This window comes from Xyrauchen texanus, chromosome 27 (assembly GCF_025860055.1).
Source record: "Xyrauchen texanus isolate HMW12.3.18 chromosome 27, RBS_HiC_50CHRs, whole genome shotgun sequence".
Taxonomy (NCBI): Eukaryota; Metazoa; Chordata; class Actinopteri; order Cypriniformes; family Catostomidae; genus Xyrauchen; species Xyrauchen texanus.
In genome coordinates this window covers 28,099,048-28,123,468 of record NC_068302.1, presented here as the reverse complement: position 1 = coordinate 28,123,468, position 24,421 = coordinate 28,099,048, and the positions used below count along the sequence as shown (strand labels likewise).

The 24,421-nt window shown below is 36.1% G+C and overlaps 2 protein-coding genes across 2 annotated transcripts; one reads left to right on the top strand and one right to left on the bottom strand.

Annotated features, from left to right (window-relative positions):
- The first annotated feature begins 1,296 nt into the window (after window positions 1–1,296).
- Window positions 1,297–12,679, top strand: LOC127620931 (fizzy-related protein homolog). Its single transcript, XM_052094288.1, has 14 exons — window positions 1,297–1,470; window positions 2,178–2,298; window positions 2,496–2,627; window positions 4,327–4,390; window positions 5,611–5,741; window positions 5,835–5,914; window positions 6,009–6,192; window positions 7,436–7,501; window positions 7,610–7,712; window positions 8,898–9,082; window positions 11,466–11,699; window positions 11,807–11,911; window positions 11,994–12,086; window positions 12,193–12,679. The coding sequence occupies exons 2-14, from the start codon at window positions 2,230–2,232 to the stop codon at window positions 12,232–12,234; spliced, it is 1,488 nt and encodes a 495-aa protein (XP_051950248.1). The 5' UTR covers window positions 1,297–1,470; window positions 2,178–2,229; the 3' UTR covers window positions 12,235–12,679.
- Window positions 12,680–13,201: 522 nt separating this feature from the next.
- Window positions 13,202–23,750, bottom strand: LOC127620930 (HAUS augmin-like complex subunit 5). Its single transcript, XM_052094286.1, has 19 exons — window positions 23,581–23,750; window positions 23,438–23,500; window positions 22,633–22,665; window positions 21,838–21,862; window positions 21,618–21,750; window positions 20,109–20,268; window positions 19,808–19,883; window positions 18,846–18,931; window positions 18,708–18,762; window positions 18,473–18,606; window positions 18,315–18,393; window positions 18,051–18,193; window positions 17,488–17,650; window positions 17,297–17,377; window positions 16,688–16,833; window positions 16,506–16,602; window positions 14,400–14,538; window positions 13,927–14,059; window positions 13,202–13,398 (listed from the first exon to the last, which is right to left on the bottom strand). The coding sequence occupies exons 1-19, from the start codon at window positions 23,670–23,672 to the stop codon at window positions 13,278–13,280; spliced, it is 1,959 nt and encodes a 652-aa protein (XP_051950246.1). The 5' UTR covers window positions 23,673–23,750; the 3' UTR covers window positions 13,202–13,277.
- Window positions 23,751–24,421: the final 671 nt, after the last annotated feature.

Genomic DNA, 24,421 nt, shown 5'->3' with positions numbered 1-24,421 from the left:
TATCCAATTAAATGAGGGAATCTAAGAACCAGTGACGCAAATCAGGTGCACGAGCTCATCCACTTCCAGTGTCATGTGAATGTTTCAAAATAAAAGTATCTTGGGAGACGTTTAGGAGGATATTATTACAAAAAGAAGAACGCTTATGTATGATGTACATGTAACAATTTTAAAAACATTGTTTCAAAATAAACGTGCAGGGGTAATAAAGATAAATATAATAGACACAAATATTTATTTATATTACATTTACATTTATGCATTTGGCAGACGCTTTTATCCAAATAAATCAAATAGTCAATTGACTTTGGTAAATCAAACCCACAACCTTCTGATTACCAGTTATGTGCTTCAGACCATTACACCACCACCACTCCATATATATATATATATATATATATATATATATATATATATATATATATATATATATATATATATATATATATATATATATATATATATTTTTATATATAGCCTTTTTTGTCAACTCGACCCAGTCTGGTCTTTCTCTGTTGACCTCTCTCATCAACAAGTTGTTTCTGTCTACAGTACTGTATTTTTTTGTTTGTTTGTTTTTGTCACTATTCTGAGTAAACTCTAGAGACTGTTGTGCGTGAAAATCCCAGGAGATCAGCAGTTATAGAAATACTCAAACCAGCCCATCTGGCACTAATAATAACGGAGATCACATTTTTCCCCATTATGATGGTTGATGTGAAAATTAACTGAAGTTCATGACCCTTATCTCCATTATTTTATGCATTGCACTACTTCTCACGATTGGCTGATTAGATAACCGCATGAATACGTAGGTTTACAAGTGTTCCTAATAATGTGCTTAGTGAGTGTACATTTTAACATAGCATCTATTTGTTTAAAATAAATAATAATATTGGCTTCTTTTTGAAAAATACTTTTTAATTATTTCCGAAATTCTTGTGCTTAGGACAATCCGAATAATATAACTCTTTTATTTCAGTGCTAATTCTAATCTAGGGCTTTGATTTACCCTACCACTCTTCCTTAATTACTTTTTTCGTTCTCATTTTAGAAGATTATAACACCTGCATCTTATAATGATCCTCTTTATAATATAAATTAAAAAATCTATATATAAAAATCACAAACTCCCTCAAATGTAATGCATAGATTAACTTGACTTAAAAACTATACATTACAATAAGAGAGGGGGGAAACCCCACACAACATGATATTAAATTCGTAGGTCATAGCAACGTGACTTTATTTTGTTTCAAATATCGTGACGTCACACTTAACTACGTCCCATGATTCGTTGCGGTGCCATCGATAACAACAGCCTTGGCTTGCTAACGTTATCGGGACAGCATATCTTACATTATTTTTCAAATATTTCCGCATTATCTCTTCAAGGTTTTGACTCGAATGCTTTGTTGTGTTGTAAATTGAGCAGATCAGACTATAAAGTCAACGAATAACGCAATCAAGGTTAGTCTGATGACTTGTGAGATCAAATTAGCCTTACTAGCTACTCAGTGATCCATTGTCAATCAGCAGTATGATAATAATCAGGGTATTTTGGTATGTGCTATACATTATTACAACTAATATTGTTGTATTACATTCATCTGTATCTATGTGGTAATTGTATATGTGACGAAGAGTCACAGAAAGACGGATAAGTCTGCATCCATTTACACTGCTGTCTATGTTGACAAAGGAAAGTAGACACTCAGCATTCAGGGTTGAGAGCTTGGGACCTTTAAATTGGGTTGAGTTTAATGTGTGCTGTTTTTTTTTTCTATACGTGAGCTTTCAGTAAAGAAGCATTTGCCGTCTTGAAACTGCACAGGTCAGATTTGTACCAAGTGAATACATTTCAAGACCTTGTGTCTTTTAATGAATTTACATGTAATGTGAATTTCAGCCATAGTTAAATTCCCGTTTCTATCTATTTGACCGATGTTTGGGAGGTGGACGATTTGAGCAGCTGTTGTTTGACCCCTGTGTAAGGGGTATTGAACTGATGGCATTTGCTGAAGAGTCTCTGAACAGATTTCTGCCTCGTTAAACAGCAAACAAATGAATGCAATTTAAAGTGTAATCCTGCAGCTCTAGTTGTTCCATACAGTTAACTGTATACATACATTTATTTGTTAAATTTTTCTTGTACATCATTTTTTTCATGCATGCAGTTAGACACCGTGCCCCTGGAACTCCACACTCACAGACTTTTGAATCACATCCATGGATCAGGACTATGAGCGCCGGTTACTGCGGCAAATCAATGTCCAGAATGACAACACCAGCCCCATGGTAAGATTGTCATATTCCCAAATACTACAGACTTAAAAGAAACACAATATGGCACATTAATAGTATATAATACAATATTTTGTCATTTATATTTTCATAATAATTAGTTTTATGACATTTTCAATGTCTCTTCCGACTATTTATTTTATCTTATTTATTTCGTAATTTTATTCTACTGTGGGGATTACCACAAACAGAAAGTAAAAGATGTGATCTGTCACCTGACCCCCACCCCTGAGTCACCCCTGTCATCACCCAGCAAGCACGGTGACAGATTTATACCGTCTCGAGCTGGAGCTAACTGGAGCATCAACTTCCACAGAATCAATGTGGGTGAAATATTTAATATGTTTTTTTGTCATACAGTTGAAGTCAGAAGTTTACATACACCTTAGCCAAATCAATTTAATCTCAGTTATTCACAATTCCTGACATTTAATCGTACAAAACTCTCCCTGTCTTAGGTCAGTGAGGATCTTTATTTTAAGAATGTGAAGTGTCAGAATAATAGTAGAGAAATTATTTATTTCAGCTTTTATTTCTTTCATCACATTCCCAGTGGATCAGAAGTTTACATACACTTTGTTAGTATTTGGTAGCATTGCCTTTAAATTGTTTAACTTGGGTCAAACATTTTGGTAGCCTTCCACAAGCTTCTCACAATAAGTTACTGGAATTTTGGTCCATTCCTCCAGCCAGAACTGGTGTTACTGAGTCAGGTTTGTAGGCCTCATTGCTCGCACATGCTTTTTCAGTTCTGCTCCCAAATTCTCTATCGGTAAGGGCTTTGTGATGGCCACTCCAATACCTTGACTTTATTGTCCTTAAGCCATTTTGCCACAACTTTGGAGGTATGCTTGGGGTCATTGTCCATTTGGAAGACCCATTTGCGACCGAGTTTTAACTTCCTGGCTGATGTCTTGAGATGTTTCTTCAATATTTTTACGTAATTTTTCTTCCTCATGATGCCATCTATTTTGTGATGTGCACCAGTCCCTCCTGCAGCAAACACCCCCACAACATGATGCTGCAACCCCCATGCTTCATGGTTGGGATGGTGTTCTTTGGCTTGTAAGCCTTACCTTTTTTCCTCCAAGCATAAAGATGGTCATTATGGCCAAACAGTAACATTTTGGTTTTATCAGACCGGAGTATATTTTTCCAATATATCTTTGTCCCCATGTGGACTTGAAAACTGTAGTCTGTATTTTTTATGGTGGTTTTGAAGCAGTGGCTTCTTCCTTGCTGAGCAGCCTTTCAGGTTATGTCTTTATAGGACTTTACTTTGGATATAGATACTTATTTACCCGTTTCTTCCAGCATCTTCACAAGGTCCTTTGCTGCTGTTCTGGGATTGATTTACACTTTTCACACCAAATTACGTTAATCTCAAGGAGACCGAATTAATTAGGTTTGATGGCTGCATGGTCAAATGGTGTTTATACTTGCGTACTATTGTTTGTACAGTTGAACGTGGTATCTTCAGTGGTTTGGAAATTGCCAGACAAGGATGAATCAAACTTGTGGAGGTCCACAATTTTTGTTTCTGAGGTCTTGGCTGATTTATTTTGATTTTCCCATGATGTCAAGCAAAGATGCACTGAGTTTGAAGATAGGCCTTAAAATATATCCATAAGTACACCTCCAATTGACTCCAAATCTCCAATTAGACTATCAGAAGCTAATTGCCTAAAAGCTTGACATCATTTTCTGGAATTTTCCAAGCTGCTTAAAGGCACAGTTAACTTGGTGTATGTAAACTTCTGACCCACTGGAATTGTGATATAGTCAATTAAAAGTGAAACAATCTGTCTATAAACAATTGTTGGAACATTTACTCATGTCATGCACAAAGTAGATGTCCTAAACGGCTTGCCAAAACTATAGTTTGCTAATATGAAAACTGTGGAGTGATTAAAAAATTAGTTTTTATGACTTCAAGTGTATGTAAACTTCTGACTTCAACTGTATATTAAAATAACTGGAATTCTATTGTGTTTTAACTATTATTTTTCTCCCTTATTAAAGGAAAATGAAAAGTCCCCAAGCCAGAATAAAAAAACCAAAGATGCAACATCAGATACTGGCAAAGGTGAGTGTCGGGATGGGTTCTGTTCATAATTGTATTGATTTCTATCAACTGTTTTCACAACCTTCATTAATAAACTTGAAAGAGAGTGTGACAGAGGTTTGCTGTTTTATTTTGTTAATCATGCTGCTTAAAGGATATTCTGTGATGCTGTCAATTGAAGCTTAAGCTTCAATTGACAGCATTTGTTTCATAATGTTGATTACCACAACAATTAATTTAGATGCCAGCCTTTTCTTAAAAAAAAGCTAAAATCTGGGTTAAAGTTAGGCACTTACAAAGGAAGTGAATGGGGCCAATCTGTAGATGTTAAAATACTCACTGTTCCAAATGAATAGCCACCAGACTTAAACAATATGCATGATAAAATCACTCGCTAACCTTTTCTGTGTGAAGTTATATCCAATTTTACAACTTCGTTACCATGACAATGTAACACCTTAAACCCTGTAATCCTGCAAAAACAATCATTTAAGTAGCATTAAATGTTAGGTAATACACAGGTTTTTACAAAATATTTAAAATACTTTTATAAAATTATACATTTGAAATTTCTGCCTTTTTTAAACCCTCAAAAAATTGCCCCTATTCACTTCCATTGTATGTGCCTCACTGTAACTTCAATTTTAATTTTGTTTTATGTGTTTTAGTTTTTTTAGGAAAAGGGATGTCGAAATCAAATTTTTGTAGTAACATTATGCCACAAATACTATTGTTTCCTTTAATCACAGTTTTGATGTTAAACAAGTACTATAATCTTCTGTAAACAAGAGATACAAAATGTAAATTTTCTCTGAAAGAGCTCATTCAAATGCACCATCACTCCTCACATCCTTATAGGTGCATGCAGTAAAATTTTGTTTGTGTTATTTTGGACACAAAATCATTCAAAATCAATAGTTTTCAGTTACAGATTCCATTGTAAAAATTCCCTAGTCACAATCAGCCATGTATAATTCTAATTACTGAGTGTACCTTTAAATTCGGCTAACTTTTTCAAAACCATTAATGGCAATTTTTATGAATTTGCTAATACAGTCTCATATCAGTTTTTGTGAGAACCTTTAAAGACTATTTGTAGGTGATATTACAAACTTTAACTTCTTACTTGGTGGATCACATTTCCAAATTTGATGAGGCTATGATGCTGTAATACTTTTGAGTCGTACTACTTGCAGTGCAATACAGCATCAATTTTCTCCTTTTATCATATTGACTGATAGCGGATGGCTTGGCTTATTCTGCCCTGCTGAAAAATGAGTTGCTTGGAGCTGGGATTGAGAAGGTTCTGGATCCTCAAACAGAAGATAGGAGGCTGCAGCCCTCCACACCAGAGAGGAGGAGCCTCTTTAGTGTAATTCTCATTTTATTATCTGTTCATATTGTACATATGGAGTATGTTGATCTGTGTTTAATAGTAACTTTGGGCTTGTGTTTCTGTGCTCAGTATTCTCTTAGTGCCAAGAGATTCACGCCTGATGATAACAGTGTTTCTCCATACTCCCTCTCGCCTGTTAGCAGCAAAAGGTAAGTTAAATATCTTCTCTTGCGAAATACCATAATAGATAAAAAAAAAAGGAGCATATATGGTTTTAATTATATGCATGATTTTGGTTTACAGTCAGAAGTTGCTGCGGTCACCTAGGAAACCCACTCGCAAAATTTCAAAAATTCCATTTAAGGTTCTAGATGCACCCGAGTTACAAGATGATTTCTACCTCAACTTAGTGGACTGGTCATCCTTAAACGTTCTCAGTGTTGGTCTGGGGACTTGTGTTTACCTTTGGAGTGCCTGCACTAGTCAAGTAAGCATAATCTTGATATACTGTATGTCTATAATACTGTAAACTACATTGAACACTTGGACTTATCTTAAATGTATAAAAACCTCCAAAAAACTCCAGCCTAAAAAAAAACTGTTTGCGAAACAGAACTATTAACTGTAGAGTTCTGTTTAGTGGTCGACCGATATGTTTTTTTTTTTTTTTATGGCTGATGCCGATATACAGAGTGCAGGGTGGCCAATATATCACACAGTATAATATAGTAAATAAAATGAATGAACTCTTATTTAGCAATATTGTTTTCTCAATTTCCCACAAAATTTGTACTTTGAAAAAATAATATATATATTGCATTTTAAATGGTAGATAACAGTTTCTTCTGATTTCTGTATAGTCAGCAAATTTTTGTAATTTATTTGCCCATGAAGAAATTGTTAACATATTAGGAAGGAAAATAACAGTACACGCAGTAGTCCAGCAACCATGGATGGCATGTCCATGTCAGCAATCACATTTTGTCAAATCAATTGAACATACCGTGCATTGTGAATATGACATTTACTTATAGCGCACATGAAGCGCTTTAATTTTAAGTTGCACTCGTGCGCTCCTGCGGATCCAGCATGACAGTTTAAATGGCCTGGATCGCCTACTTTGATTGTCATGGAGTTACCGTCTTAATTTATGAATCAGAGGAACTTTGATCTGGATACAGAAGTTTTGATTCTGGCTGATAGATATACATGCTTCAGAGGAAGTTATTAGATAAGCGCTTGACAGGAAGAAAACGCTGGATTTTCATGAGGTTCGTGAATTGCATCTGTTTAAACGAGATATCTGAGTATTTGCAGATGGTATATAATATACGTTTTATTGATATTTGACTTTTATCATTAGAAAATAAAGTTTAAAGTGACAGGGAACTGTTGAGGAGAGACTGTTAGAATACATCAGAGGAAGATTTATAAGCACTCCACAGGATGCTGGATCTGCTGATGTTGTGTGAGGTTTACTTTATTACATCTGTTTAAATGAGATATGTGCGTATTTGTAGACTGAATGTGATATTCGTTTTATCAATATTTGCCTTTTTATCATTAGACAAGACAGTTAAAGGTTACAGGGAATTGTTGAGGAGAGAGAGGGAGCACTTTAACATAATTAGCTCAAACGCGTCTGCCGCAGCTCTGATATGCATCTGCAATAAATCAGTCAGTCACTATATCTGTTTACAGATTTTATCATCTCTTTGCTTTGTCTGCAGGTTACACGACTATGTGATCTATCAGTAGAGGGAGATTCAGTCACATCGGTGGGGTGGTCTGAGAGAGTGAGTAAAATCTTTACGACTTAGACTTTCAGAAATGAGCAGTTCTCAGGTAAAAGGTGCTTTAGTGTAGATTTGGCTGTTTTAAAAGTAGTTCTCACTCTGTTATAGGGTAATCTTGTTGCTGTGGGTACACACAAAGGCTTTGTACAAATTTGGGATGCTACTGCTGGTAAAAAACTGTTTGCCTTGGAGGGACACACAGCAAGAGTTGGTAAGAAGTTCATTGGAATGTTTACTTTTTTCCTTTGGTACTCCTCACATCTTGTCATGAATATATGTGATCACACAGGCTCAAAAAATAATAATAAAGTTTATTTTGGGGCTATTGTTTACAAATTATGAAAATTGAGGAGAAGTGTTTAGGTCTGCTAAAGCCCTATTACATTATCAACCCACATATGAAAACAATGGTTGTATAGAAATCATATAGAAGTCATTTTCTTAAGAATGGATTTGGGAAAAAAAAGATACAATTTCTATTCTTTAGTTCTGTTCTATAAAGTATCATCCTATTCAGTGAGGAGAAACTTTGTCCTGCAAATATTGTGAATTTGCACACAATGCCAATGCAGGAGCCAGATTATTTGTGCAGATATGTCATTGGCAAAAGAACAACTGAGTTGATTCTGTTCATGAGAGGGCTGATTCACACCTGTATATAGAATCAAATACAGTATAATCAGAATATTTGAAGGTTCAGTTTAGGTTATCACTTTTTTTATGAGAACTACAGACCCTGAACAACGACCGTTTGATACTTCATGATTAGTGAATAAAAGCAAAATATTCAGCGCATTTTCTTTGAACGATTGGTTTTCATAACCGATTTCTCTTTTGTTGCCTGGTGTGCATATATTTTGGCAACATGTCTGTAACATCTGCGGTGATAATTTTTGTATCTGTAGATTTGACCGCACACCACACAACTAAGCAATTTATGTAAATACATTTGATTGAAAAAGACACAATCAAATGCTCACCTAAACGGTGTGATGCATGTTTAGCAAAGCAGTGTAACGAAACGATTGCCAGAAAAGCTTAAACGCATGCACTGGTCTGGAAAACTGATGCTATTCGAATACTGTTGCATGCACCATTGAGCATTGTTAAACTCCCTGCTGATTGTGAAGGCTCAGGCTTAGGAACGCTGAGTTTTGAACAGAGGGTGCTTTGGTATTTGGTGAGGCAATTTCAACAAAAATCAGTCAGAGGGCCAGACAAAGATGATTGGCGGCCCACCAATTGACTAGCCTTGCTCTAAAGCTTTGTCTTGGACTGAAATATAATTTAGGTCTTTTATTATTATTATTATTATTATTATTCTAATCATGTCTAGTCCTTTTGTTATATGTTCAAAGTAAACCAGTTATGAAAACTGAGAGAAATATGCCCACAGGTGCATTGGCCTGGAATGCAGATCAGCTGTCATCAGGCAGCCGTGACCGAATGATCCTTCAGAGAGACATAAGGACACCACCTCTGCAGTCAGAGCGCAGGCTGCAGGGCCATAGGCAAGAGGTCTGCGGACTGAAGTGGAGCACTGACCATCAGCTGCTGGCCTCTGGAGGAAATGACAATAAGGTGACCGCTTGTTCTTGAGAATGCGTTAAGAAATTGTTCACCCAAAATATGTTATTCTCTCATTATTCACTTAGCCTGATGCCATACCAGATGTGTATGACTGTCTTTCTTCAGCAGAATACAAATGAAGATTTTTAGAAGATGGAGCTTATAATGTTAGAGGTCCTTACAATGGAAGGACATGGGTGCCAGCACATTGACTGTCCAGAAGTCATATTTAGGCAGCATAAAAGTAAAATGTCTTCTGAAGCAAATTGACATGTTCGTGTAAAAAATAAATCTATAATTAAAATGTTATTAACTTTTAAAAAAGCGCTTCCTGCAAGCAGCTGACATGAAGTGTGACGTAAGCACGTTGGCGAGTTCACACAAAAATTCAGAAGCAGTGCTTATTTACAACAGAAGAACGAACGTCATGCGAGAGGTTGGATATTTCAAACAGCATCAGAGCACTGGATGGAAGCGCTGATTTAAAGTTAAAAACTTTGTAATTATCGACTTGTTTCTTACATAAACCTATTGATTAGCTTCAGATGACATTCATTCATTGATTGACTGCTTGATTCATTGAGTCACATTAATTACTTTTATGCTGCCTAAATGTGACTTTTGGACTGTCCAAGTGCTGGCACCCATGTACTTCCATTATAAGGACCTGACAGAGCTCTTCTAAAAATCTTAAGACATACACATTTGGGATGGCATCAGTGTAAATGAATGAGAGAATTTAAATTTTTGGGTTAACTTCATTTAAGAAACATTAAGAATTTGTGTGTTAAACGGAAATATTCAGACCGTTTTTTGGACCATTCTTTCACATTCCATATATCAAATTTATATTAGCTTGACATTTCAAACACAATCTTTCTTGGAAGAGCTTGTGCTCCAACAAAAGGTTTGAACCTGTCAGTGTTCAACATGGAATACTAGCATCACAGAGCCCATTAGAGGATAGGACAGATATATATTTTTTTATTAATTGGTTTGCATGCCCTTGCAATAAATTTATCAAAACTAAAGTAATAATATAGGAAAATGAAAACTATGGTAATACAAATCTACATTTTGTGGTGATTATTATTTTACTAGAAACCAGAAGAATTACCATGGTACATTTTTTTGTAAAACCATGGGTAACATATGGATACAGTATACTGAATTTAAACTCTAATAACCACAAAATTATGATTTTTATTTCCATAGTTTTTATTTTCTTGTATTGCCATTAGGGATGTCCCAATGCCAATACTGGTATCGGTATCTGGTCCAATATCATGCTCATGTACTTGTACTCATAAAAATGCTCCGATACCAAAAAAACAATACCATCTGATGTACGAATGTCATTACGTAAACATTCAGCGCTAAAATTAAAATCACGTTATGTCCTAGTGAGATTATTTTACAGCAAAAGCTGTGATTTAATAATATAAATATATAGTTTGCATGAGTGGTGCGCTGTAAATGTGAGCACTTGTGAATGTGGGGAGACAGTGTTGTGCATATGCCAGCTGCACGTACATTTTAATCCTCCTTGGCTCGTACAAGGAACGAATGACCAGCAAGCACTCTGTTTGAAGCAGATGACAGCAAACGGAGCACAAATTCACTTTTTAAAAACAGAGTACATAATACAATATTATGTTGAAAATGTATTGTTATATTTAAGTTTGAATGAATTTATTTAAACATTTTGATGATAAAACTGACATAAACTTGATGTGCAGGTATCAGACTCTGTATCGGCGACCGATACCAAAAAATAAATTAAAATAATGTATTGGGACATCCCTAATTACCACTATGAATATCATGGTTAAAATAGGGTTACTGTAGTAAAATCATGGTAGACTTTTGCGAGGGCACACAAAACTATTTCAGAAAAAGAATTCCCACCCTGTCCTCTAAGGGGCTCCGTAATGCTCAGTATACTGCCTATAATCAAAAATGGCAAGTGAAATGGTAGATATTATTCAACAGTAAACCTTTAAAATGACCATTTCATTGAGCTAATGCTTTTTATTTAACATTGTGAGCAAAAATGCCTATTTTGCATTAAGAGATGTTAAAAATCAGTGCAGTAATTACTTCTGATTCATCTTCATACTGGAAATAGAAGATCAATTGAGTATGTTACATGTGGGATACAGCATTCCATGCAGGATGCTCTTTTGCATAATGCATTTGCATGCTTATTTTGCCAAATGTAGTAGGTGTTTTTGGAATTTTATGCATAAAAATTCTATCAAACATAGCCATGTTTCCTGATCATGCCCTGCCCATCATTTCCTGTCCTCTCTGCTGTACTGTGAACATACAAAAAATATGAAAATTTAACTGATCTAAATGCTTTCCTATTTTTTATTTTTATTTTTTTTTGCAGCTGTTGGTGTGGAACCACTCCAGCGTGTTACCAATGCAGCAGTACACGGAGCATCTGGCCGCAGTGAAGGCCATCGCCTGGTCTCCTCATCAGCATGGGCTGCTAGCCTCTGGAGGGGGAACTGCAGACCGCTGCATCCGCTTCTGGAACACTCTCACAGCACAACCGCTGCAGTGTATTGACACAGGGTCACAGGTCTGCAACCTGGCCTGGTCCAAACACACCAATGAACTGGTATGTATATTCTGATCAATTAGATTAGTTCATTAGATTATATTTTACTCTATAATGCTTGATTTTGACTCTTGACTCTTGTATAATCCAATGTTTGTCTTCATTAGGTGAGCACACATGGTTACTCTCAGAATCAGATCCTTGTGTGGAAATACCCGTCGCTCACTCAAGTAGCCAAATTAACCGGCCACTCTTACAGGGTGCTCTACCTGGTGAGTTTTCTCTGGCATTTTATTATTGACACATTTTTCAGTACATGGGACTGTTTACTGATACAATCCTTTTATCCTTAAGGCGATGTCTCCAGACGGGGAGGCGATAGTGACAGGGGCAGGTGATGAAACTCTGCGCTTTTGGAATGTATTTAGTAAAACACGATCAACAAAGGTAAGCTCCCGTCACTATTTTTTAAGTACGTACAAATATTATACTTTGATGACAGAGAATAAAGGTTTTCAACGTGTCTTTAACGCATACATTCTTTATCTTTCAGGAATCTGTGTCAGTTTTAAACCTGTTCACCAGAATACGATAATTGGACTGCTAGAAAGGATTTCATTGTTATATCATATCCATGTCACTGTTCACATGCAGTAGACCGGTCAACAACAAAAAAAAGACAGCACAACTAAAGGATCTACTGCTATCTTTGGACATTTTTGATTCTCCTCTGCATTGACATTTCATTTTAAGTTCAGATGTTATCTTTACTTTTATGTGTACAGTTCTGTTCCTGATTTTATGTGTTTTGTTTTTGGTTACAAAGAAGTCTGTATTATGAACGTCTTATCCAAGCCTTAAGCCAGAAACAATGCCATTGAATCAGGGTGTAAAGAAAAGAGAAAAAAACAGCCATTGTGAAACAGCTGCCTCTTGAATAATTTGAGTGGGCATTTGATTGTGAGGGTGAAAAAAATTCTCTTTTTAACTCAAGTTGCATAAGATTGATATGAAGTATTATAAAACACCCTGAAAGACGATTACATGCATTGTTGTTTCTTGTGAAAAATGAATGAAAATTAATTTATTTTTGTTTTACCAGAAATGTTTCAGTGACATATTAATAGAGGGGATGGCGGAAATAATTTCAGCCATGTGTAAGGCAGGCAACAGGTTCTGATGAAAGACCTGAATCTTCTGCTTCCCAAAGCATTACAGTTGTCTTTAGATGAACATCCTTGCTAGCTGGAAAATGTCATAAATTCTACCCAAAATGCGTAGAGAGAACTGTGGAAAAAAACACCTAGTCACATCAGATCTATATAGGGTCAGTTTGACTAAACAGGTTAAAGATGTAAAAGTAATTGTTCTTCACTCTGGGTAGCTCAAAATTCACTAAAACCCTTTAAAAAAAAAAAAAAAGACAACACAAAATGAAATCCACATGATCCTTTTCCCCAGAGTCCAACAGATTAGTTTGAGAAATCCTGTAAAATGAGTGATGAGATTAAACATCCTCAAACACCAATTGAATGTGGTTGAAGTAGTGTTAATGACTGGTAATGCTAATCAGTTTATTTTAAAAAGGTAAATTGAAATGACTTGTGTACAGAAACTGTCTATTAAGATTTTCATTTCTTAAAACTTGACAACTAAATCAGGAGTCTTTGTTGCCAGTTTCCATCGTTGTAGCCACTGTTGGAAAGTCAGACCCTCTCTCTGCATCTCTGGCAGGGCAAACTGACCAGGCTGCTCCCACCTGCACAGTGAAATAGTACCTTATATCATAGTTTGGACAGCTTGGCATCACAATTGCTGCTGTACATCTCATTTTAAAGGTGCACTATTAGACTCATACCTAGGGACATGGATGCAGCATTACTCAGTTTTCGGTTATTGAAGCCATTGTAGAAAATCACTTTTCACAGTCAGCCATGATTAAATTAATCTACAAGTGAAAGTGTCCAATCATACTTTCCAGACAGTCATGTGATCATAACATGGATGCCCCCATGAAAGGACCCTCTCCATGTAGAATAAAACAGCTTTAACACTGTTACTGATATGACTGGAGTCTTCATCTCATGTGAATGGTCATGATTTTATACAGGTGTCAAAATTGCAATTACTTCCTTTGAGTAAAACTTTTTTTAATGAGGAAAAATATACTGAGTGCACCTTTAAACATTTCCATCCCATGAAGGAACCATATTGGAAACATTTTAAAAATCACTCTTAGAATCTAAGATGTTAAGAGACACCTCTGCCCCCATTTCTGAACTCTTACCAGTGTGTGATAGCAGTTATTACTTGTTCGGCATAAAGCAGGCCCTTAGAGCACCTCTGGGTTACCTCACAGGCCCGAGGGAGCAACGTGTGCAGAATCTCTCCTTCTACCATCTTCACTTTCTGCAGCAAAGCTGAAACAAAAATGGTCTATTCTTAGTGAGAGGAATTTGGACCCTTTAACCACCCACTTGAATTCAATTGGAAGATGTGCTTATTTACAATCTCAAAATTAACACAATTTTGCTTAACCAAAAGTCAGTCGAGAAAATGTCAAATGTAACTGAGCACAAGCATGGTTGTATGTCTATGATTTAAGGTAGTTATCTGGGACTGGTACCTATACATACATTTGCAATACCTGTGAAATTTACTGTTTCAGTTACACTATGGAATCACCTAATGAGGCAGGCCATAAAAGGGAGTCTGAGCCTCTTCTGTAAAAATGATTAAAAAAGTACTGTGATGACATACTCTGATGATCGGGGGAGGGCAGCTCTGCCGTCAGCTTCTGCATGTCTGCTGCTGACTCTGAAAGAAGCTGAAGGAGTCTGTGAAAATTTCGTAGCTCCAGCCTCTGGGCTGCAGCCTGAGACCACAACTCCTCTGGAGCCTGGAAGATAGAACAAACAGAGGAAATGTAATGAAAGATGAGTCTACTGATAGACTCCATATGTTTTGTTAGATATTGGGTTGAATCAAACGTTTAGTATGGAAACTATCAATCTTTGCAGCCAATGCATTTGCAGTAACCATCAATGTGTTTGGGAAGTTTGTTGTACAGAGAGTAGACATTTAAGGTCTGTTTTGTAAAAAAAAAAATACAACACAGAGCATGGCACCTAAATTGCAAGCAGTGTTTTTAAATGTAGTCTAGGGTTCGTGACAGCTTGGCAACATGCGCACCGCAGCGGAAGGTGACCCAAATATGATTTTCTGCTCAAATCAAATTTGTGACGTTCACACTACATTTTAAATAAAACCCATATCAGACACTAGTCTGAACCACCGACGCTCGTTAATTTACTCACATCCCTATAACAAACCCTGATATGTTTATTAATTTAATATGTATTATTAAATTAACTAATATTGTTATCAGCAGGTTTTTTTTTTTTTTACCAAAATGGGACACTTATTGTCTATCTAATAAAATATCCATAAGTGATTGTAAATGGATAAAGTAATTTTAAATTAAGTTATTTGGAGTTGCATGGTGGAATTTGATTACGACTGAAACTCAAGAATGTAATATGCGTGAGACATCATAAAAATCGAAGGACAGCAGGAAAAACAGCATTATATACTGTACGTACACCAATCAGCCACAACATTAAAACCACCTTCCAATTATTGTGTAGGTCCCCCCTGTGCCACCCCGCATCTGAGAATAGCATTCTGAAATTATATTCTTCTCACCACAATTGTACAGAGTGGTTATCCGAGTTACAGTAAACTTCAAACCAGTTCAGTTCAAACCAATCTGGCCATTCTCTGTTGACCTCTCTCATCAACAAGGCATTTCTGTCCACAGAACTGCTGCTCACTGGATGTGTTTTTTTTTTAAACTCTACAGACTGTTGTGCATAAAAATCCCAGGAGATCAGCAGTTACAGAAATACTCAAACCAGCCCATCTGGCATCAACAATGATGCCATGCTCCAAATCACTGATCACATTTTTCCACATTCTGATGGTTGATGTGAACTATAACTGAAGCTCCTGACCCGTATCTGATTGATTTTATGCACTGCAGTCAATTGGCTGATTAGATAATCGCATGGATGATTGTTGGTGCCAGACGGGCTGGTTTGAGTATAGAGTAGGTAAGATAAGAGTTGTTATCTGACATTTGTTTCAGATTTCCATCAAGATTCTTGTTTTTGATACAGTTTGAGAAATATAGAAACTGTTTTCTGCATGAGCATGAATGACATAAGCAAAGAGCAGTGTTACTTGCCTAAATCCATCTCTGCATGTTTTCATGTGCATATTTTAATATGTGAAGCCTGTAATATTCATTTCTTAAAAAGGAACTAAATGCATTAACTAGAAAAGATATGACTCGAAATTAATGGTTCAAAGAAATACAATTTTTAAACCATAAGAGGATTATTACGTGGTAAATCAAGCATGCGAGTAAAGAATGTTGAGTCACTGATCTAAAAAAAAAAAAAAAAAAAAAACATTAAATCTGACCATACTGTTCACTCTGAAGGGACACATTGGAAAAAATCTGATAGATATCTGATATATTTCCACATATAAAAGTGGCCCAGATTGGATTTGAAAATGTCAGATTCAAAGTGCTTGTAGCTGTTCACACTGTCATCTAATTAAAATATGTGTCACATGTGAGTGAAAAAACAACAATAAAAACAGATTTGGGCCACTTTCAGCTGCGGCTCTAATGTGTTTATGTGTCATGTCAAAAAAGCAACAATAAGATGGTCAAATTTTACCTTTACTCACAGCTGCTTTGTGAGCCAATTCTTAATAATACTTATAATTCTTAAAATAGCCTTCAGAAAGATGAGGATAAAACTAAAAGTATTGAAGCACTAGAAGTGAGAGTTTTACCATATACATGGGAAATGAGAGACTTTCACAGAGTTTGTGGAAAGCAGGAGACTGTATCCGGTGAATGGAAAGCTGTGCTGCTGGTAGCTTCTTCCCCCTGCAGATTAAAGAAAACTAGATATTTTAAAAAGCTGGTTAAATCCCACTAATGATGGAAGAACAAGAAATAGAGATTTGCTGACCCCTTTATGACCCTGCGGTCCAGTGCGGCCAGTGATACAAAACTGAAGTGCATGACCCCTTTTGACACAGAGTTATGCAGTCCTTCGCAAGCTTTAATAATTTTACCAAACTGAGGACTGAGTTCTTCCAGCACAAACTGTCCAACCTGGGAAAAAAAAAGAAAAAAGGTTTTTTGTTACAATTTATCAAATTGTTCACGTTGAGATCAAACTGGCTTTTTAAGGAATTACTCTCCCAAAAATGAATGTCCCAAATATCTATATTGCTTACAGTACTTTCATCCATAGAACAGAAAATAAGATATTGAGAAGAATCTCTAAGCTGCTGATTTTCACACAATGAAAGCATATTATAACCAGGGGATTCAAGCTCCAAATTAGACAAAAAAGCCATATAAACGTACATAAATGACTGTAAATCATTAGATATATTGTTTATAGAAATTCAAAAGTATCTTATGTTGTGTTCCATAGAAGTCAGTCATATGTGTCTGAAACAACACAAGGGTACATTTTATTTTTTGGATGAACTTTTCCTTTAAATTGTGTTCTTTAAAACCAAAAGACTGCATTTCTGGGTACAAGTAATGTACTAGAATGAGATGATACCTCTGCATGGACAGTGGTTAATTCAGTCTTCACAGAGGAGTTCCCCTTGATTAGGCTCTGTATTTGTTTTTGTCTCCTGTCCTACAAACACAAAACTCATACTGTCAGTCACATCATATTCCTTTGTTAACATATTAAATGCCATAAGTTTGCAGACATTCGTAAGCAATTACCTCTCATTTGTTACATACCACAAGCTGTCTGAAGTCCATGACACTTTCCCACTGTGTCTGAAGGGTCCTGATGGCCTCTTGTCCTTCTCTTGCTTGTAGCTGTAGCAGAGTACACTGCTCCCTGATGCTGTCTCTAACTCCTGCCTGTTTCACTCCCTCCATCTCCAACTCAAACACACTCCTGTTTAGAGACAGAGCTAAACTATCATTTCTATTTTATAACATAATATACACAGACTGACCAGGAATAGACTTTAGTCAGACTCAGGATAGATGCTACATATAATTTCACACAAAATAAAACAAGTCTGTGAGTGATAGATGTAGTCTGTTCAATGGGTTGTACAGTTGTGGGACAGTGTCGATCGTTCAGCTGACAAAAAAACCTGTAAATATTTTTTTATAAAACTTTGTGGAAGAGTTCAAACAAACGTCTTTCACGATGTCATTATGGGGTATTGTTTGTAGAATTTTGAGGAAAATAATTAATTTAATCCATTTTGGAATAAGGCTGTAACATAACAAAATGTGGAAAAATTGAAGCGCTGTACAATATTCTGATTGGATGAGATAAGTTTTACCTGGTTAGTGGGTCTGTTTCTGGTGCCAGCACACCAACCTTTGCCTTTCTCATCAAAGCATTAAGATCAGTGTTCAGCTGCCCACGTCTGCAGCGAGTCTGTAATAATTCAATATAACTGTGCTCCACCTCTTCCCAGGCAGACTGTACAAAAATACAAAGCGAGAAATGTGAGATAAGTGGAAAATGCATTATTGTGTTCCCCATTTGCAAGGATGATTCAATGTATTTGAGAAAAAATGAGACTACTATTTGTGATGATCACCTGTAATAGACTTCTGACAGGAGGTAACTTCTCTTCCTCAGCTGACACATCTATAAGGTGATCATTCTTGTAATGAAACCTACAGTGCCAGAGTAACAGGCAGTTAAAAATGATGAAAATGGTGGTAGGTTTTTAGAATACACAATCTAATTGTTTACCCTAAAGCGGATCCGTCACTGCTCCGCTCTACATCAAAAGATGCAATCTTCTCCTCTAATGCCACCTGCTGTCTGGATGTCAGAGCTTGAAGAGCTGAGAGCACTTGGTTTGGAGGGTGGGAGTGTAGGATGTTCTGAAGAACAAAACAAGTTGAGGTCAGCATGGTGGGGTGTTAATTAGTTTGAAGGAAAAAACAAAAAAGAAATACATATATTAACTCAAAAAGACACATACCTCCACTGCACTCACCCAGTGCTGGATCATAGCATTCCTTTGATCATGAGTAAATCTGGATGCAAAGAAATGAATTAGTACGGTCAAAGGAGAAGCAAATGATCTATGATGTCAGGATTTGAGACCAGTTGTTCTTACTCAGTCGATGAATTTGATGTCAGTTCACTCTCTAGCAGGCATTGGAAAAAGAAAACTCTATCATCACAGAGGTCTCGGATATCTCTCTGAAATTAAATAGAAATACATTTTAAGGAATAGTTCAGCCCAAAATTTTAGTTCTCTCATCGTTTACTCACCCTAATGCCATCTTAGATGTGCATAATTTATTTACATCTGCAGAACAGAAATTAAGATTTTTAGAAGAATATCTCAGCTCTGTTGCTCCATAAAAGGCAAGTGACTGATGACCAAAACGTTGAAGCTTCAAAAAGCACATAAAGGTAGCATAAAAATAATTCATCAGACTCCAGTGATTTAATCGTGTCTTTTAATGCAATCAGATAAGAACAGATCAAAATATAACTCCTTTTAGACTTTACATCCTGCCATTGCAGACTTTAGGCTTGATGCACAGAAGTGTAATCGAGCTTGAAATCATGATCACCAAGGAGACTGCAGATGTCAAGATTTACAGTAAAAAAGGAGTTACAATTTGGTTTGTCCTCAACCAAAATTAATTGGATCACTTCAGAAGACATGAATTAAACCACTGGAATCATATGGATTACTTTTATGCTGCCTTTATGGGATTTTGGAGCTTCAAAGTTTGGTCACCATTCACAGCGGAGATATTCTTCTAAAGTTTGTGTTCTGCAGAATAAATAAAGTCATAAACATCTTGGATCGCATGAGGGTGAGTAAATGATGAGAAAATGTTTATCTTTGGGTGAACTATCCCTTTAAGGTAAGATTTTAATTCTAGGTACCATAACTATTGTTAGTCTTACTGATACTAAATGCATACATGCATAACTGATGCAGGCTTTGAGTGTTTATGATAATTTCTCTTCAACATATTCTGAATAGTCATGGAGTCAAAAACAGCCTTTAAAATATGAAAGTGTGCATCACAAATCCAATTAAATACAGCATTCTCTTACTAAAACCAAAGGATCTGCACCAATTCCACATTTTGTATTGCCGGATGGCCCAAACACCTGCTTCACTTCTGCTTTCCTGGACAAGAGAAAAATAAAAACTTTTGACTTGCTGCTTTTATGCAATATAAACAATTTTCACAATCTTTAATTTTATTATCTACAATTTACTGGTAGTTTTGTCTGTGAGTTACTATTTTAAAGTAGTAATACCATAGTTTTCCACTTTTACATCAATAACATATGTGAAACATGTCTGCAGCTTTAAAGCTACAGTTTGTAATTTCTGCAGCACTTTTCTCACTTGGACAGCTCTTCCAGGGCATATTGATGGGTGCCAATCATACGCGTGTCCTCTAGAACAAAGTTTCTATCCTCAGTGCAGCGTTGCCTAAAGGAATCCAACAGCAAACTTCTCCGCCTGTTCTCCATAAATTCCTCCCAGTTCCTGTTCACATTCTGCTCTGCTCAACAGTCAACAGAAAGAAGAGATATTAACAATATTAGGGACTGATTTCCTTTACAGTGAACCTGAAATACCATTCAGAACTTATTTTATTTCCATAACCTTGTGTATTTTCAAACATATGCTTGATTTTATCAGTCGGAAATTGACTGGAATGTGAAAAGTGTTCTCAATATGAAAAGTAGTTGGAGGGGACGTTAAATGACAGGGCTTGGTGACATCAGCTGAAAATTACAGAAACCCTGAACTGCACCATGAATTTTTTTTTTTTTTAGGTGTCTAGTACCTATGTCCTAATGTCTTTTTTCTCTCAAATTTATTTTCCCTCTCTAAATGTTTTTTCTCTTTATAAATTTTTTGTCCTCTCTCTCAAAAACTGTTTTGAGAGAGTGTAAATGTTAGCTAGCAAGTAAAATGTTTTTTTACTTGCTAGCTAACAATTAGCATGTGGTACCATCCCACTATCTGCCACTATCAATACTGCCACTATCAGTAAGCATGAAATCTTAGGCGACAGATGACAGCTGTGGTACTTGGCCAGTTGATTTATAGTTGTATAATACTCCAACAAGAATGTTTTGCAAACCTTAATCAATGAAAGAAATGTATATTAATGTTTGAGAGTCTACTAATACATGAAATACTACAATTAAAATAATATACCTCAGGTTACATATGTTTCATATGGCATTCATTGTCAAGTGGGACAACGGGAGTTGTTAATGGTTGTTTGATGACATTCACCACCAGGAATACTGATGCTGCTATTGATATTGTGCTTTTTTAATTTGTAGGCCCATTTAAACATGCACTGGATAGACATCTTTGGATCAAACTGAAGGACAGGCTCAAGAATGCACTAGAAACCTAAAAAAAAAAAACGTAACCTACAAATCTTTTTTTTCATGGAGGGGTTCAGGGCTTCCATAGAAAAGGAAAGTAATTTCAGTGGTGGAGCGAGACTTTCAGTTTAATGAAAAACATTCGCCAATGAATTGTGCACAATAAGATCAGGAATGTGCACTTAGAAACTTTTTGTTTGTGTTGTGCTGGCCAATATAATCATCTTCGACTTATACTGACATCCTGTGGCCTGGATGCCGCATCACACAAAAGCAATAATTTTCAGTTCAGTTAGCTGGTCATGTGATGCCCACGAGGCAACCCAGCTCCATATAAATTAACTGGAGTCTTCATCCAGAAAATGTACATGACTTAAAAAAAAATTCAAAATAATTATTCCTTTGAAACTTTTTAATGAGGTCCAATTTGATTTCATGTTGACAGACTATTTGTAGTATAGAGGGGAATTAGAAGAGAAAAACAGAAAGTAAAGACAGTATTCACCTTCAGCAGCAAGCTGATCCTCCACCCGACTGATCTTTGTGTCCAGTTGAGCAAGTTCAGTCTGAAGTGCATTAATCTCTCTCTGAAGCTCAAGTCTTCTTGTTTCTGTATTCTGATTTGTTAACTGTTCCAGCTACACAGAATTAATGAGAACTTTCACATACAATTTAAATCCTCCTACTTTAAATTTGGAAAGTGGCATTAAGCTTGTCTTTCTTACCTCTTCATCTTGTAAAACTTGGTACCTTAAGATTCAGACTGTCAAGGGAAATGACACTGTATATTTGCCCCCATAATCTCCCACAGCTCACATATGGTAGTCTGATATTAAAAGGAATTTTCCGGGTTCAATACAAGTTAAGCTCAATCAACAGCATTTGTGGTGAAATGTTGATGACCACAAAAAAATATTTTGACTCGTCCGTCCTTTTCTTTAAAAAAAAAAAAAAAAAAGCGAATATCGAAGTTACAGTGAGACACTCACAATGAAAGTGAAGGGAGCCCATTTTGGAAGGTTTAAAAAGGCAGAAATGTGAAGCTTATAATTTTATAAAAGCACTTGCATTAACTCTTCTGTTAAAACATGTATTATTTAAGATGCAAAGTTGTTTAATTTGTCAATTTTTGTCATTTAAGGGTTTGCTGACATTACATCGTCATGACATATAAGTTTTAAACTAAGTATTTTAACGTTTAGAGATTGGCCCCCTTTCACTTCCATTGTAAGTGCCTCACTGGAACCCACATTTTTGCTTTTTTTAAAGAAAAGGAGAGGCTAGTCAAAATACATTTTGTGATATTCAATATTATGCCACAAATACTGTTGATTGAGCTTAACTTGTATTGAACCTGGGATATTCCTTTAACAACTAAAGGAATTTTGACACTACACTATTAATGCAAGGACAATGTTGGGTCTTGTGATTACCTTTATATCTCACATGAATATTGTTTTATGTGCCATACATTATGCATTTATCCATATTAACAGGCTAACAGAGAAATAAAAGGATACCACCGAAGATTCCCCCGCATGACCCGAACATTCCTAAAAAGAGTATTTTGAAGTTACTTACATGAAAGTAGTAGTTAACAAATAATGCATATTTTAAGTACTATAATTGTTTGACATGTCTTTCATCCTTTTTCTATTATTTCATTTTAAATTACCTTAACTTAAATCACCAGCTATTTTTCTTTTCACTTAAATAGTCCAGCAGTAGGAAAAAAAAATTAAAATATATATAATTGAATTTATCCCCTATTCGGAATGCCCAATTCCCACTACTGAGTACTCAATCTGGGTGGCGGAGGACAATTCTCAGTTACCTCCGCTTCTGAGACAGTCCGCGCATCTTATCACGTGACTCGTTGTGCATGACACGTGGAGACTCATGCTACTCTCTGATCCAGGCACAACTACCACGCACCCCACTGAGAGCAAGAAACACTAATCGCGACCATGATGAGGTTACCCCATCACCCTAGATTTGAACTGGAGAGTCCAGGGGTGGTAGTCAGCATCAATACTCACCGAGCTACCCAGGCCCCCGACAAAATATTTTTTAAAGTATAAATATTCCTTGCGTCACAAATAATATAAGGTAATAAAAACAAAGTATGATGTTATAAAAAAAAAATATATAAAAATGGTTTAAAATAATTGAAGATTAAGGATAGCATATCACTGCTTGACACACACACACACACACACACACACACACACACACACACACACACACACACACACACACACACACACACACACACACATATATTCTGCATCAAAACTATCATCGTGTGGACTCTTGAAACCTCACCTCTCTTTATAAACATGCTGCGTGATATATTTCCAAATGGAAGCTCCGGGACCAACGCACAACCTAAACAAAAATGCAAACATATAATCACTCTAAAACCTTTGGTGAGAAATGAATGTTATGATTCACAACAACAAACGTACGTCTTTATATATCCGTCATCAGGGAGTCTGGCTAATGGCAGATCAAGTTCCTCAACAGCCCAACGCTTTAAATCATGGCTGAGGCTCGACATCTTTTATTAGAATTAAAAATGAACGAACTGATACATCCAAATCTCAGAAAATAAACAGTAGTCAAAATTAGCGGGAGAAGTTTCTTCGCCTCCGTTTGATTTCCGAATAGTCACAGATGATGCTGCCCCCACTGGTCTTAAACGACAATCAGAACATTTAAATATTATGACCCTTTTGCAAGAGACCCACTTCCTTTTATATAAAAGTAGCTTTAAAGTATTTTTTTATGTAAAACCAATTTAGCCCGAGTGTACTGGTGGTGACACAATTGACGGCAATTTGTTGCCAGTGACGCTAGTGTCAAACTTTTAATTCAGTGTCTAGTTGTTTTCAGAGCCATATAGAGAGAGTGTTGCGACAACGGAAGTTCTAAATGCTTGATCGTCGGAAGATAAATGCAGATAGTTCCAGGAAGTGCTTTTGCGGTCGTTCCAAACTGTTAGAGTAGAGTGACAGAACTGCGATTTCTGGTAATTAGTAGTCAATAAATGCATTTATTTTATATATTTATGTAACACACCGACATATGTATGTAGCATGAGTATGTTGTTACAGCGATGTTGTTTTTTTAAAGATCAAATCAGCTAATATTTGAGGATTAGTGTTCGCTTACCGTTATTTGCCTCAACTTATTTCAGGCTAGGGTTTCTGTTGCCTTTTTATGTTACCTCATGTTCATTGTTTTCACTAATCTCATGGTAACTAATGTCATATTTATGACTTTTCAGATAGTACAGAGACAGACTGG

Excerpts from the sequence above, each read along its gene's own strand:
- LOC127620931 (XM_052094288.1), top strand. The coding sequence starts at position 2,230 with ATGGATCAGGACTATGAGCGCCGGTTACTGCGGCAAATCAATGTCCAG. Across the intron at positions 2,299-2,495 it reads ATGACAACACCAGCCCCATG|AAAGTAAAAGATGTGATCTG; the intron begins GTAAGATTGTCA and ends TACCACAAACAG. Across the intron at positions 7,502-7,609 it reads CGGTGGGGTGGTCTGAGAGA|GGTAATCTTGTTGCTGTGGG; the intron begins GTGAGTAAAATC and ends ACTCTGTTATAG.
- LOC127620930 (XM_052094286.1), bottom strand. The coding sequence starts at position 23,672 with ATGTCGAGCCTCAGCCATGATTTAAAGCGTTGGGCTGTTGAGGAACTT. Across the intron at positions 21,751-21,837 it reads AAGTTTTACAAGATGAAGAG|CTGGAACAGTTAACAAATCA; the intron begins GTAAGAAAGACA and ends AATTCTGTGTAG. Across the intron at positions 14,539-16,505 it reads TCTCATTTCCCATGTATATG|GCTCCAGAGGAGTTGTGGTC; the intron begins GTAAAACTCTCA and ends TCTATCTTCCAG.